Source organism: Cibotium barometz, chromosome 7 (genome assembly GCF_041138505.1).
Source record: "Cibotium barometz isolate CiBa-2024 chromosome 7, ASM4113850v1, whole genome shotgun sequence".
Taxonomy (NCBI): domain Eukaryota; kingdom Viridiplantae; phylum Streptophyta; class Polypodiopsida; order Cyatheales; family Cibotiaceae; genus Cibotium; species Cibotium barometz.
The window spans coordinates 33,321,930-33,336,345 of record NC_141052.1 but is presented as its reverse complement, the minus strand read 5'-3'; the positions used below and the strand labels follow the sequence as shown (position 1 = coordinate 33,336,345).

General features: G+C 38.8%; 1 protein-coding gene across 2 annotated transcripts; it reads right to left on the bottom strand.

The window, feature by feature from the left end:
* Window positions 1–7,458: 7,458 nt before the first annotated feature.
* Window positions 7,459–11,065, bottom strand: LOC147636898 (cytochrome P450 704C1-like). 2 transcript variants are annotated; one of them, XM_086800473.1, is made up of 6 exons: window positions 10,637–11,065; window positions 9,830–10,045; window positions 9,434–9,724; window positions 8,991–9,353; window positions 8,646–8,846; window positions 7,459–7,872 (listed from the first exon to the last, which is right to left on the bottom strand). In XM_086800473.1, exons 1-6 carry the CDS (start codon window positions 10,979–10,981, stop codon window positions 7,678–7,680), a joined length of 1,611 nt encoding a protein of 536 aa, XP_086656599.1. In that variant the 5' UTR covers window positions 10,982–11,065; the 3' UTR covers window positions 7,459–7,677. The 2 variants fall into 2 exon arrangements, with proteins under 2 accessions (XP_086656599.1, XP_086656600.1); XM_086800474.1 differs by having other exon boundaries at window positions 10,615–10,962.
* Window positions 11,066–14,416: the final 3,351 nt, after the last annotated feature.

The following is a 14,416-nucleotide window of genomic DNA, read 5'->3' as shown; positions in this document are numbered from 1 at the left end:
CAAAATAACAAACCACAAAATCATAAATCAGAGTATATTTTAGGCATTGTATCAAAGGATTAAAAAATAAATCAATGGAAAAATTTTCTAAAAGGTAGCTTACATACTTAAGAGATATCAAGATCACAACATCATTGACTTCTCAATTTCTCTCTGCAAGCATATATGTATTTGAAGGTGCTATATCAAGATATTCTGAACCATCAACAAAATCTCTCACCTGAACAACAAGTTGTCCAAGTACCTTCTTTAAATCCTGAAGATTCTTTTCCTTAAGTTCCATCAGCTCATCTCCCATTATCCTTTCTTCATCAATTCTCCTTTCTTCCTCATAAGATATTTGTTCTTTGCCCTTCTTAGTCTTTGCTTGGTCTGCAGTCCTAGTGTCCCTATTATGCGTAACGTCTTCAATCTTGATACCCGCGTCTTTGGGTTTTGTAAAGAGGGCAGTGTTCAAGACAAATCTCTATCCTCTTATCTTCTGAATAGGCATCCCAACTACCTGACATACTCTTCTTTTCAGATGAGGATAGGGCCAAGCTAGACAAGCTAGACATGTGAACATATTGTGATAATCCCTCATTTATAATTTCTGTTCTAACAAATTTACTATATGCCTCCCACTCTTTCACTAACATAGAGCTTGCCATGTCCTTAACAATTTGTTCTAAATTAAAGGGCACATTGAATATATGCTCAACATGTGGAAGACATTCATCGAGCCCAGCTCTCCTTAATAAATCAAATAGGTCATCTTTTACCTCTTCAAGTGTCTCTACATCTTTCAAAGGATCATAGGGGTGAACCACATGATCCATGCTGGCCACGGCGTGAGGACGAATAACTAACAAGAAGCGGAATTGCCTATCGCACGGTGAATTGCAGGCACGAGTGAAGGGGGGGAAGGAAGCCAATCCACGGCGCAAGGACGAAGAAAGGACTATAAACAAACTCTCTTATCGCACGTTGAACTAAAAGCACGTGTGGAGGAAGGGACAAAGGAGGACCGAAATAAAAAAATTAAAATTTAAACAAGGCATGACTATATATAGATTTTATTAGGGCTGATGTCATACATGTACGACGAAAGTGAAGGGTTGACATCACCAAAATGTGTCGTTGTGCCAGTTGTAGGGCTGACATCATTATCGGAGTGCCACGATGTAGGGCTTACATCATCCTTGCAATGATGACATCGCATTCTATAAAATGGATAAAATATTCTTTTTTTTGTCGGATACCATTGACGAGCGCGAGTGTTTTTTGTGGTTATTTCTGTAACTTTGCAATCCTCCCTCTACGGCGCGAGTACTACCATCTGTCAGGCTCCAATCAGGCTTATCGCACCATGGACAACGCCTTCTCACCCTCCTCCCTCGACGTCGCAAATAGAATAATCCGGTAAGGTACAATTAGGCTTATTGTGCCGTTGAAAGCGACTACTCGACTTCATCCCTGTACGACGCAATCTATCATATCCGACAGGCTCCAATACCTCCTATCGCACCGTGGACAGCCTCCTCAGCGCCTTCTCACCCTTCTCCCACGGCACGAGTAGACGTATTCGGCATGCTTTGATCTCTCTTATCGCATTGTAGCTTCCTTGCAGTATGGCTCGTACAAAGCAGATTGTGAGGATGGTTTACCCAGATCCCTCCCTTCCTAAAGATTCAGTGCCAGAGCAAGAGCCAGAGGCAACAACTTCTAATAAGCAACCATTAGAGAAGAAACAAGTAAAGGGTAGAACCAATTTATCTAAGGCTAGAACTTTCCTCCACAGACAAAAGAAATTGTTTGCTGAGATAAGGAAAGCACAAGAGGCTACACATTTGCTCATCCCTAGCGCACCATTCCTTAGAATTGTAAGAACAGTAAGTGACAGTATCAAAAGCAAGGACATTATAGATGGCAGAGCAGTGCGCTGGCATGTCTTCAAGAAGCTTGTGAAGACTTTCTTATAAACTTCATGAATGATAGCTTCATATGTGCTGCCCATGCAAGAAGAGTCACTTTGATGGACATAGACATGACACTTGTTAGCAAGGTGAGGTAAGATGAGGAGTCAAACAACTCAACAACTTAAAATCTTTTTGAAAACACTCGTTATGCAGATAGTTATATTCTCGAGATAAAATAAAGTACAAATATAACACATTTTTAACAACTTCTAAAGATCTTGAGAGCGTGTATGTGATGAGAGTTTATTTTGAAAGGATACACAAAGGGTCACAAAGTTAATTGGTATTGCTATATACCCAAATTACTTTAAGTGGCAAATAAGCCATTAAATATTTTTTATATCCAAGCTACAAAGCCATATCTTGTATTATTTGTTGTAATTAAGCATATCTATTTTTCTCATACATGATGGGTATCACAATAAGTGTTAATCAAATTATTTTGTTGTAACTCATATTCATGTAGCCACCACATGCGGCTTATCAAAGGTGTTTCAATGTCGGACTCAACTTTATGTTTATTTTTTGAAGTTTTGATATATGCTCTTAACTACATTTTGCAACTAAGTGTGTGGGTTATATTTGCTAATTAAGTTAGGTATGCCCATGTAATAAGTTCACTTTAACTAGAAAACCAATATCATGTACTATAGGTGATGCAAGTGCAAGGACATGTATGAGATACCTTTGAAGGTGGAAAATTTCATGCAATTATGAAGGAGACACCTTTGAAGAAGGAAGTTTTATCCTTCCATGAAGCCACAAGTAGCTTATTTAAAGGTGTTTCAATGTTGGACTCCAAATTGTGTTTTTTTAAATAGTTTTGATATATGTAGATCTTGCCTCCATTGCAATGAAGTTTTTGGATTATCAAACTAATGTTGGGTATCTCCATGTAACCTTTTGAAGACACGTGTGAGGTGACCTTGAGGTGGCAAACACGCTATGTACTTGTTTTTATATATCAACCAATGCTGTCATTAGATCAATAAAAGGGGTCTCTAAACTCCACAATTATTTTGAGATACATTCCTCTTTTATAACCAGATGACACACAATTCAATAAAAGATGTACTTATTTTTATATTTAAACAAAGCTTGCCGCCATGGTATCAATAAAAAGTGTTTCTAAACAAATCTTGTCATGATATCAATAAAAGGTGTTTCTAAACACCACAATTCTTTTGAGATACATTCCTCTTTCAAAACTTGAAAACACACAATTCAAGCAACCAAGGCCAAACAGCAGTAGAAATTTATTGTACATATTGAAGAGAGTAATGATAAGTGAAAATTTCCTCTTTCATAACCAAATGACACACAATTCTATAAAAGATGCACTTGTTTTAATATTTTAATCTGAGCTTGTCACATGAGATCAATGAAAGGTGTTTCTAAACACCAAATTCTTTTGAGATACGTTCCTCTTTCAAAACTAGATGACACACGATTCAAGAAAACTAAGGCCAAATCATTCGTAAGTGTTGTACAAAAAGCGGAGATTTTTTGTAACATGTTGAAGAGAGTAATGATAAGTGAAAAAATAATACTTTTGGCATGTATACATTTTCACAATTTTTTGAATATTTGTAAGATTGAAGCTATATAAGGCGTTTCTAAACACCACCATTTTTGAGATGCTCAAACTCTTTGTACATTATAGTGTCGATATTCTTGGGAAATGGCATAATAGTACCTTTTTGGACTATTTTATATGTATTACACAATACAAGCCCACATAAAATTCATGAAAGTTGGTGTGATTCCTAATCCACATCCTAAAATAAGCACAATCTGTGCCCCTACTTATGAAAATAGTCACTTTCTTTTTAGGGTGGATTTGCCATTTGGGAAATTTCCTAAAATGGTGTTTTAATCTTATGAGTAATCAGTAAGCTCATGATGAGTAATCAAGTCATAATAATTAGATGGGTGATTCGTGGCATTCTAACTATACCACCAATGGTGGCAGTCATCTCCTTCTTTACGGATTGTAGGAAAGAGGACCAATTGAGCATCATCTATGTTGAGGCCCCAAGAGTTGCATAAGGTAAGAAACTATTACGAACATGATCTTTTGGATCCTTTGTGAGAGCCCCTTTGAAGGCGGATAACTTTACTTGCACTCAGTTAAGCACAATTACTAAGGGTTCTGGTTCTTGAGGAATAACCATAGTTACAAGAGTAAGAGAGGTCTCTGCAGCAAGACTAAGGGAACAGGAAAGGATTGCTAGAACAAGCTCTATGGCTTCTCTCTTTAGTGGAGATAATAGGAATGAAGAACCACCAAAAGCTTTTGTTTTAGGACTTATACATTGATACCACCTCAAAAATGAAATTTACTTGACTTAAATGAGGGTCCCATTGTGATCACCAAATTTTATAGTAAGTTGTAGATGAACTATTGGACCGCTCATTCTATACCAACAAACAATCCACACATGGGAAAGTAACGAGAGAATAAGTGGGGTACACTTTGAGAAGTTAACATGTCAACGACAATCCTCAATGCACACATGTCTTGGATTTGTTGAGTCTTCTTCTCTAGCCCCTCTTGGTAGCTTAGCTACATAGGAATCACCTATGGCAAAATACTCCACAGACTCACACCATTTCTCTCTCAAGGCTCCACCTGGCAGAATCGCGCTTTTACAAGAGAGCAAGACACAAGATAACAAAAATGCACAATGAACTCAATAGCATTACTCCCAATCATGAATGATGAAACCCTTATAAGAAGGTCCCTATGATCCATTGATTGGGTATCCAGTAGCAACAATCTACATAATCCTAATAATGACTAGTTCCCCTTTGATGCGCTACTACATAAGCACCCCTCTCTAATCCTCCATAAGGCTTTTAAGCCTCTTCCAATCTAGCATTTTGGCGAAGAGTGTCTCCTAGAAAGTCCATTCAATATGTGCAACTGACCCAAGAGGTCTACCATACTTATCTAATGAAGTCATTCCACACAATGGGCATTATATATTAGCCTCATCAGAGGTATGTGAACCAAGAACTTCCTCATGAAATGCCAAGCCCATATAAGGGATCTAATGAAAGGGGAGGATGGGAGGAGATGCTCTACATCTGAAAAAATAGAGTGTGGGTTGAATCTCTAGTTACCTCCCCTAACCAGAGTACACCTTACTGCAGCATGAGAAAGTCCTTCCATGACTCAGTGTCAGAAAGAAAACCTTTGACAATCATCTGGCAAAGCAACATTGCCTTACATTACACCTCTGACAATCATCTTACAAAGCAATGCTGCCCTACACTACACCTTTGGGTCTCTGATGCCTCTTGCTGGGTAGGATAATGATTTCCCAAGAAGTTGTAGTCCTAATGTGTATTATACCATCTAATCTTAACCAAAGAAAAATTTAAATGAGGCAACAAGAGTTGATAAACCAAGCAATGGCCAACATCAACACTTGGTAAAACCCAGCTACTACTGCCAAATCAAGTTTCTTGCTACTCTAATGATGAAGTTTGGTTTTAATGCTCATGAGCACAGACACAAACTACTGTGCTGGGGAGATGTTAATGCCAACCTGGAAGCCAAGGTATCTGGAAGTCCATCCTCTCTCAATCCAAGTGAACTGCACATCCAAACCCAAATCTTCCTATGGAGAATCACTGATCTGAAATCCCATTGAATTGTGCCAATTAATGGTGGCACTAAGGCTGTCCAAAAGTCACAGAGATGTATATGAGAGGCCTTCGAAAACATCACCATATCATCTCCTAGCTCCAAAAATAGAAGTGTGGACAACGAGGTTAGAGAGGGCAAAGAAGCGCATAGGTGCGAAAGGAAGCAGAGGTGTAGGTGCATGCACATCAACATAGGTACGACGAGCTTTGATATAAACTCATGAGACTGTTGGATCCAAATGCACATGATGTTGTCTCTTCTTAACCTTGTATTGGTGGCCTTCAAGGTAATTCCCTCTTAATTAGATGGACGCATGAGGAAACTCCTCTTCTTAACCTTGTATTGGTGGCCTTCAAGGTCATCCCCTCTTAATTAGATGGACGCATGTGGAAACTCCTCTTCTTAACCTTGTATTGGTGGCCTTCAAGGTAATCCCCTCTTAATTAGATGGACACATGTAGCAACTTCTCTTCTCCAACTTCCTAAGCTAGCTTGTAAGCCTAGTTTGTTTTGGCATATTGGTAGTCATTGGTTCAAGTTGTTGTCTCCAACATGATTTTGGGTTCACTAAACCTCATAAAAATCTTGATTTGGGTACGATGAAATATGTTATTCTAAAATGAATCAATTTCATGAGTGGGTCATCTTGGGCAGTCTCCTTAAAAGTTCAATTTGGGGTCATGCATGAGGTATTGGTGGTTGAATTGAGAACCTTTTAGCTCTAATATGCCTTTCACAAATTAGAATTTGATATAAGTATTGACATGGTTTGAGTGTATTCTACTGTTGTTGAAGTTTCATAGTTGCACATGCTTACACAAGAAGGTTTAAGGTGTACAAGCCACATGGAGAATTTAAAAAAAAACATTTTCATGATGTGGGAAAAACAATCCTTTGCCCACATGAACATGGGAATTTTTCAAAATTACCCTTGTGATTTGCACAACTTAGACCTTATTTTGTTAAGAGCTAGGACCTAGACTATCTTTGGTCATTTATCTAGTAGTTGGAAGATGGGTTTGAGACTGAGGGTGTTTACACACTTGGGTGGAAGCCCACAAAAAAGTTTTGCCCAACCAATCACATCACCCACTCGTTTTAACATTTCTTTACAGACTCTAGACTCTGACCATGCCCATGCACCGTCAGCACTGATGGAGCCCAACAACCACTGTTCCAATCCCGGCGGGTGGAATAGCCTGGCCCACTGCTCTCAATTGCATGACTCCTTTTTCATGGGCATGCCCACGGTCTGTAAAGGGTATTGTCGCCCATCAATTTTTTATCAAAAAGGTGCCTACCCATAGCTCTCAACCTTTTTCGTGGACAAGCCCGTAGTTTGTAAACACCTTAATATTGCGAATAGTGTGGGCTAATTTGTGCCAAAGTGACGTGTGCGTACAACTCTACAACTAGTTAATTAAGGACTAGGGGTAATGTGCACATTTGAATTGTGGTGTTGGTGCATAATTCAATAAAAGACATGTTCGCTTAATCCTAAAGCCTCACCTACTTTTAAAAAATTCACCTTATCTTGAGAGGACACGAAGGGAAGTGCAACATCCAAGTTTTCAAAAAATAGTAGTAGTTGGATGAACTTATAAAGAAAATTCTTGTTTAAATTACTCAACTCGAGAAGGATTCATGTCATGTTCACTTTGGTTTACACAATGCTGATATGCTGATAACAATTATTCAATCGATCACCAATCAATGCCAAAGGGGCCACAAGGTTGTTATCTTTCCCCTCACATTATTATGAGTTTTGTCTTAGAGACATGACTCATTAGAGACTTTACACACTTGATTAAGACTTGTCATAAGGCTTTTATAGCAAAAAAAATATTAGCTGAAAATATTTCTGCATGGTGTGTAGATTTATGGCATACATTTATTACACTCCTGGCATAATTGACCAATAAGCTGTCCATGTAATTGCTTCATTAATCAAGTATAAGGATGGTTTGTTCTACGCATCAGGACACTGATATGTATGTATTTTTGATGGGCATCTAATGACTGAAAATAGGAGTAAAAAGGTTGGTATGGTGTAGCATGTGCAATTCAAGCAATTTTTTGAGACCTTGGAAGAACATTCATTCTTAGGCCATCTCTAGACATATGCAGGGTGAGCATGATCCTATACTGGACTTTGTGTCCAGGGACAATCTCAAACTTGAAGAATCTGAGCAGTATAGCTGCAGTGACCTTCATCTGTAGAAATGCAAAGTTTTTGCCTAGGCACATGCGTGGTCCGCCCTGCACAGCCCAACAGTCGAACAATAATCATATGTTAATACCTGCCATTCAAACGACATGAGATCTAAACGCTATGCTAGAGTTTCATACAGTTTTGCACTGGGATCCTCATGCCATATTGCTTACTAAAACATCCATGATGATATGTACCCATGCTTTGCAACAGTGAAAGCAGAGCGAGTCAGATGTTCAGTTCAAGTGGTTAAAGACATTGTAGCAAAAGGACATAAATGCACACACGTGCATGTGTGTCCATGATTAAAAACAGTGCAATGAACAGATGCAGGCATGCACACCCATGCCCAGGCATCACACATACCTCTACTTACCCACCCACCCATCTTGGTTATGACAATGTAACAAAAGGATGCATGTGCATACACACCCACATGCCTACCCACCCACCTGCACCTGCCCATGCACATGCCGTTTACGCAATATTATGGAAATTAAGACAGTAATATTATATCATGTCCAAAGCTGATCATGCTCCATCATTCACCTAAGCCTAAATAGACCTGTCTTCTTTGCACAAACACCCACATGCCTACCCACCCACCCATGAACATAACCACATGTGCATGGGACCTGCCCATGCACATGTGGTTTACTCAATATTATGGAAATTGAGACAATAATATTATATTATGTGCAAAACTGATCATGCTCCATCAGTCACCTAAGCCTAAATTGACGTGTCTTCTTTGATAAATACCCACACGATCACATTTATGGCTAAGAAGCTTCAAAATCCATATTGGGTTAAGGTTTACCAAGAAGGCAGTTAGCTTAAATGGAGACTCCTGCTGACAAACCCCTTCTTTGATGAAGCGTTCAGGTTTGAAATCCATGGCATCCTTTCCCCACAACCACTCCATTCGGCCCATCGCATAGGGTGATACATGGATGCAGTCACCTTTTCTCACCTTCATTCCATCAGGAAATGTATCCTTCTCCACTGCAACTCTTAAATCCTGCAGGAGGGCTCCCCATTCCAAATTCATGTCCATTCTCTTCATCATCATGCTCAGATGCAACATTCAAAATAGATGCAACATTCTCTTCATCATCATGCTCACATGCAACATTAATCAAGTTCTCAAAAAAGATGTGATTACTTCGGGTACAGGTGGGTACAGCCGCAGCGTCTCTTGTAAACATGCTTGCAAATAATGCATCTCGCTGAGTTTGTCATAGGTTAGAAGCTTGGAAAAACCCTGGATTTGCTCTTCGGATGGGAAACTTCCACCATTTGCAGTTGATGTGATAAGACTCTCAACTTGTTGAAGCTCCTCAACCAGCTTTTCTTGTACGCATGGATTTTGAGAGAGAGCATAGAGGAACCAACACATGGTGAGTGCGGTTGTGTCGCGTCCTGCAATCATGAAGTTAAGGATGATATCCCGTATCTTTCGATCAGTGAACTCATCCGGATCGTTCTTGCTGAGAGCTAGAAACCTCGAGAGTAGATCAGATTTACCCTGCCAGTGCAGATCACATAGGTTTAAGCTGAGCCAGTTAACCTATTATTCCATCCACATAACAAAAAACTGAGTCTCACATGATTATTGTTCACCCCTTGCATCTCTCTTCTCCTTTGCTCAATGAAGGAGTAGACAATGCGGTCTAGTGTGGCGACATCCTTGGCCAACTTAGCCTCATTGCCCACTCTCAGCCACCGTTTCAACCTCCATAGGGGATCGACGTAACGCGTGAACACAATGGCATTGCAATCATCAAAGGCATTCACAAAGGCAAGCTGTTCAGCGGGGGGCTTTTTTTGCAAGGTAGACATTTCCAACCCGAAGCCGAGTTTGGAAAAGGAATCGAATGTAAGCCGCAAAATGAGGTCCTAGATCACAACACAAGACAAGGGTGCATGAGAGAGGGTATGTCATGATCTACTAAATGTCTTCCTTCACAGTTGAGAGAGAATTGGGGCCTATGGCTATGTTACCTGCATGTCCACGATTTTACCCTCTCGGGCTTCGTGAACAAGAAAGCTTGCGAGAAGCATGGCCTTTTCTCGGAAGGCAAGCTCGCAGAACTCTTTGAGCGCTTTTGAAGCGAATTCATAGCTGGCGATTTTGCGCTGCTGTTTCCATTCCTCACCATCAACGCTGAAGATGCCGTCTCCCAGAAACTCCTGCTGCTTGTCATAAGAAAAGCTACCCTGTGTAACATTACGGCTCCATTAGACACTAGCCCAACTGCTTAATTAGTATAACGCATACAGAGCTACACATAGACTAGAGCTTCGAAACATATATAACTCATACCAAATGCGTGCTGATGAGGACAGGAATTAGATTGCTAATTAGATGCTTCATGGCATATATTGGCTGACAACGCCCATAGAGAGATTTATAGCTATATTTATTGCAAAGCTAGAGCCTGTACAGGACTTACCTGAGATGTTCCACAGTATAATCCGTGTACAGTCCAGGACAGGAATTAGATGCTGCATAGCGTATATTGATTTTAAATATATATATATATATATATATATAGAGAGAGAGAGAGAGAGAGAGAGAGAGAGAGAGAGATTTATAGCTATATTTTACGTCAGATGATGCACAGCATAATCCGTGTACAGTGAATTAGATGCAGCATAGCGTATATTGATTGCCCGGATATATATATATATATATATATATATATATATATATATATATAGAGGGAGAGAGAGAGAGAGAGAGAGAGAGCAGCCCATCGGACATAATTACAAACGATATCAATTACCTTGATGTAGTTCTGGAAGTACCTTGATGTAGTTCTGGAAGTTGGTTTTGAGCATGTGCTCCACATTGGCAGGAACGGTGGTGAAGTAGTAGTCGACGCCAGGGTAAGCTACTCGGAAGGTCTTGTATCGCCTAGAATACTCTGTGACATAGTCATGGAAACGGTGGAGGTTGGCTGCATGGGAGAGGACTGCCCCTATGAGAGGCCAGCTAGGGGGCCCTTTCAGAAGCTTTCTCTCACTCCATCTGTGGCAACACACGCATGCTATCATAAGGGCAGCCACAACTAAGCATGCACATACAGAAACTGCGTCTTCCATGATAAAATAAATGTGTTGCGCGCGAGGAGACAATTTACTAATGTTCATAGAAGATATATTTATAGTATAAAGTTGTAACTCTGTACCGATCACGTCCACGTTGTGGAAGCTAGCTTTGGTTACCAACCTGCCACCCACTTTGAGGGAGGTTGGCCTAATGGGCTTGGGTCCATGGGTTCATAAGGTATTGCCAAAGGGTATTTATGGGCATAGATTTGACTAGTTGGGCGATGGGCTTGGGTCCATGGGTTCATAAGGTATTGCCAAAGGGTATTTATGGACATAGATTTGACTAGTTGGGCGATGCCCTCAAACCAAATGTACATTTTTATTTACAAATTAATTACTAAAACAATTCAACTTTGAAAAAAGTCTTTCATTCAAAATATTTATTTGATTAGCAAATAGGTAGGATGGGTAGAATCTTTCCTTGGTGCGGGATCATTCTTGCACACTATAAGCCCTTCCCCAAAATATTTATTTGATTAGCTTTGAATATAGGAATAGCTCTCTCTCTCTCTCTCTCTCTCTCTCTCTCTCTCTCTCTCTCTCCATTCTAAACATAGATGAAAGATGGCTTATTAGCAAAGAATAGAGCAATGAATATTTGATTTATTAGCATGCTCCAAAGCACAATTGTCTCTTCTCTCTCTCTCTTTGCCTACATACATTCGTGCAACTCTCTCTCTCTCTCTCTCTCTCTCTTTGTCTTTGTCTCTCTATCTCTCTACATACATACATACATTATGTGTGTATGTGTATGTGTATGTGTATGTGTGTGTGCATACATACATATGTATGTATGTATGTATGTGTATGTGTATGTGTGTGTGCATACATACATACATACATACATACATACATATATACATACATACATACATACATACATATATATATATATGTGTGTGTGTGTGTGTGTATATATATGTACAAATATATATTTGCATATATGTACACACAAACACATAACAACCCACGCATACATACATGTGTGTGTTTGTGCACGTGAGAGAGAGGAAGAGAGAGAGAGAGAGAGAGGGAAGAGGGAGAATCTTTTCTTGGTGTGGGATCACTCGTCAGCCCTTCCCTAAATTTTATTATACACTAGCAATTAGGTAGGGTTGTGTTAGCATGGGTAGAATCTTTTCTTAGTGTGGGATCACTCTTCCACACTATGGGCCCTTCCTTAACTTTTCTTGTACATTAGCAATTGGGTAGGGTTCTATGAGCATGGGTAGAAAAAAATGATCATCCATTATAAGCCCTCTTTTTTCCATCAAGTGCATCCTAAGTTCTCCATGGGTCTTGATCCGTAGCTCAATAGCAGTTGTGCCTCTATATTGAGAGGTATTACATTTGAATCTACCCACCTCTGATTGTGGAGGTGATGGCATTGTAATTTTAGTACCCTCTTATAATACAAAAAAAAGGTATCTTTATATCAAACCATGTTGTCATTACTATAAAATGTCATGGATTGGTAAGGTCTAGTAAATGTAGATAGACATATTGTAACTAGACACCACGAGACATTCGGCAGCATAAGTAAATTTGCCTACGTAAAGCTCCAATAAATGTATATAGGAAAATTGTAACTAGACATTGTGTGATATTAGAGGCAACCTACCTAATGTCATGCGTTGGTGAGGTCTAGTAAATGTAGATAGGGATATTGTAAAACTAGACACCATGAGAAACCAAGCATAAGTATTTGCCTACCTAACGCTCTAGTACAAGCTCTTTATGTCAAACCATCTTGTCATGACTTTATATAAAGTCACATGAGTTGGTGAGGTCTATTTATTGTAAAGAGGAACAACATAAATCGGCACCACAAGACATTATAGACCGTCAAGTCTTTGCCTAACTAAATCTCGTATACAACTATTATTTGTTATTATTAGACTACCAACATTGAATTTTGTTTAGTACTCTTACTTATACCCATCATAACACCTTCAATTTCTTTGGGTGGTTAAGTGGTAAGATTAGTTTACATAGCTGTTTGAGTGCAAACATCCACGTATATCTTAATCTGGATAATTACAAAGAATAAGCTTTCAAATTTGAGCGTAATTATGATGCATGCTTTGCATCTGCATATATGTAAAGATTGAATGGGTTACAAAGCACAAGATTTCAAAATTTATTTCTAGATAAATAAAAAAGTATCCCTACTTTGTGCTTGTGGTGTTATAATTCTCTTCTTAAACCGACATAAAAGATGCTTTACAAGTGAGATCATAACTAAGCCTTTGTAAGAAGGGCATAATATATAACCTTGTAGCTCAACGAGTATCTACTAGTGTAAGATTGAAGCTCGTTAAACTATGTGACCTAACGAAGGGGCATACTATATAACTTTTTACCAACCATTATTTAGTAGTATAAGACCTCTTGGAGTTCATTAAACTATGTGACCTTATGAAGGTAGCTAAGGATTATGTCTGGCATATAGTATGAATGTTTTATGTACGTAGAGCCATCTCTCAAATTTTTTCATATAAAATACCAAAAAGGACTATTTGTTCTCATGGAGAAATTGCCTTGGTTTGAGTTACTTTCTATACTTGGTTGTACCAAACAAAAGCTCTAAAAACGGAAACATTGGGATTAAAAATTTACAACACTTACCATCGTGTATCAAAAATATTCAACGTTCTTTTAAGTTTCTTTAGTACACATTCAAGACAGATCACGATTGGGTAATTGAGAAGCATGAAGCAAGCTTCATGTTATGCCTTGGAAGTTAAACATTATCACACTATCAAAGTAATGGTGTCAATTAAAGTATCCAAATCTTCTATGTCAAAAACAAGTGAGAAAGCTATGTCCTTGTGTCAAAAAATATCTAACAACCAAGCAACCATGTAGATAGAAGCTCCAACTATTAGGTAGCTACCTAGATAAATTGATGAGTGTAGAAACCTAGTTGAGGCCACACAAGTGACAACCTATTTAAATATGCCTTAATTGTAGAACAAAGTTTCCAGCTTCCATGAATTCCATTTACTTTAGCTTAGTTTTACATTTCAAATCATTTTACTTCTAACAAAGTCTTCTATCATGGTTGTTTGGGCATTAAATCTAAGGATTTTATGGTTTTGCGATAATAACTTTTCTTAAAAGGCTAAGATCATAAAAGCTTATTATAAAAAAGAACTAAAATATGTCTTTTTCTTCCATTAGCAAGAGTATAATAGAGTTTTCTCACTACTAAGTAATTTTTTTATTGCACAGCCCATTTTGGAAGTGGAAATTTGGAAGCGGAAAACAATTTCTCTTCCTACATGTAGGTTTCTCATCCCAGAACTCACACATTTACCCTCATTAAGTATATTTGGGACTAAACAATAGCCACTTCTTAAGCAAAGTCATTAGCACTAATCACTAAGGTGGGCCACTAGGAACATGCTAATAACACACCAATGGGACATTGGTGGTCCCCCCTCTACTTATTGAAAAGATTGGGGGAGGAGA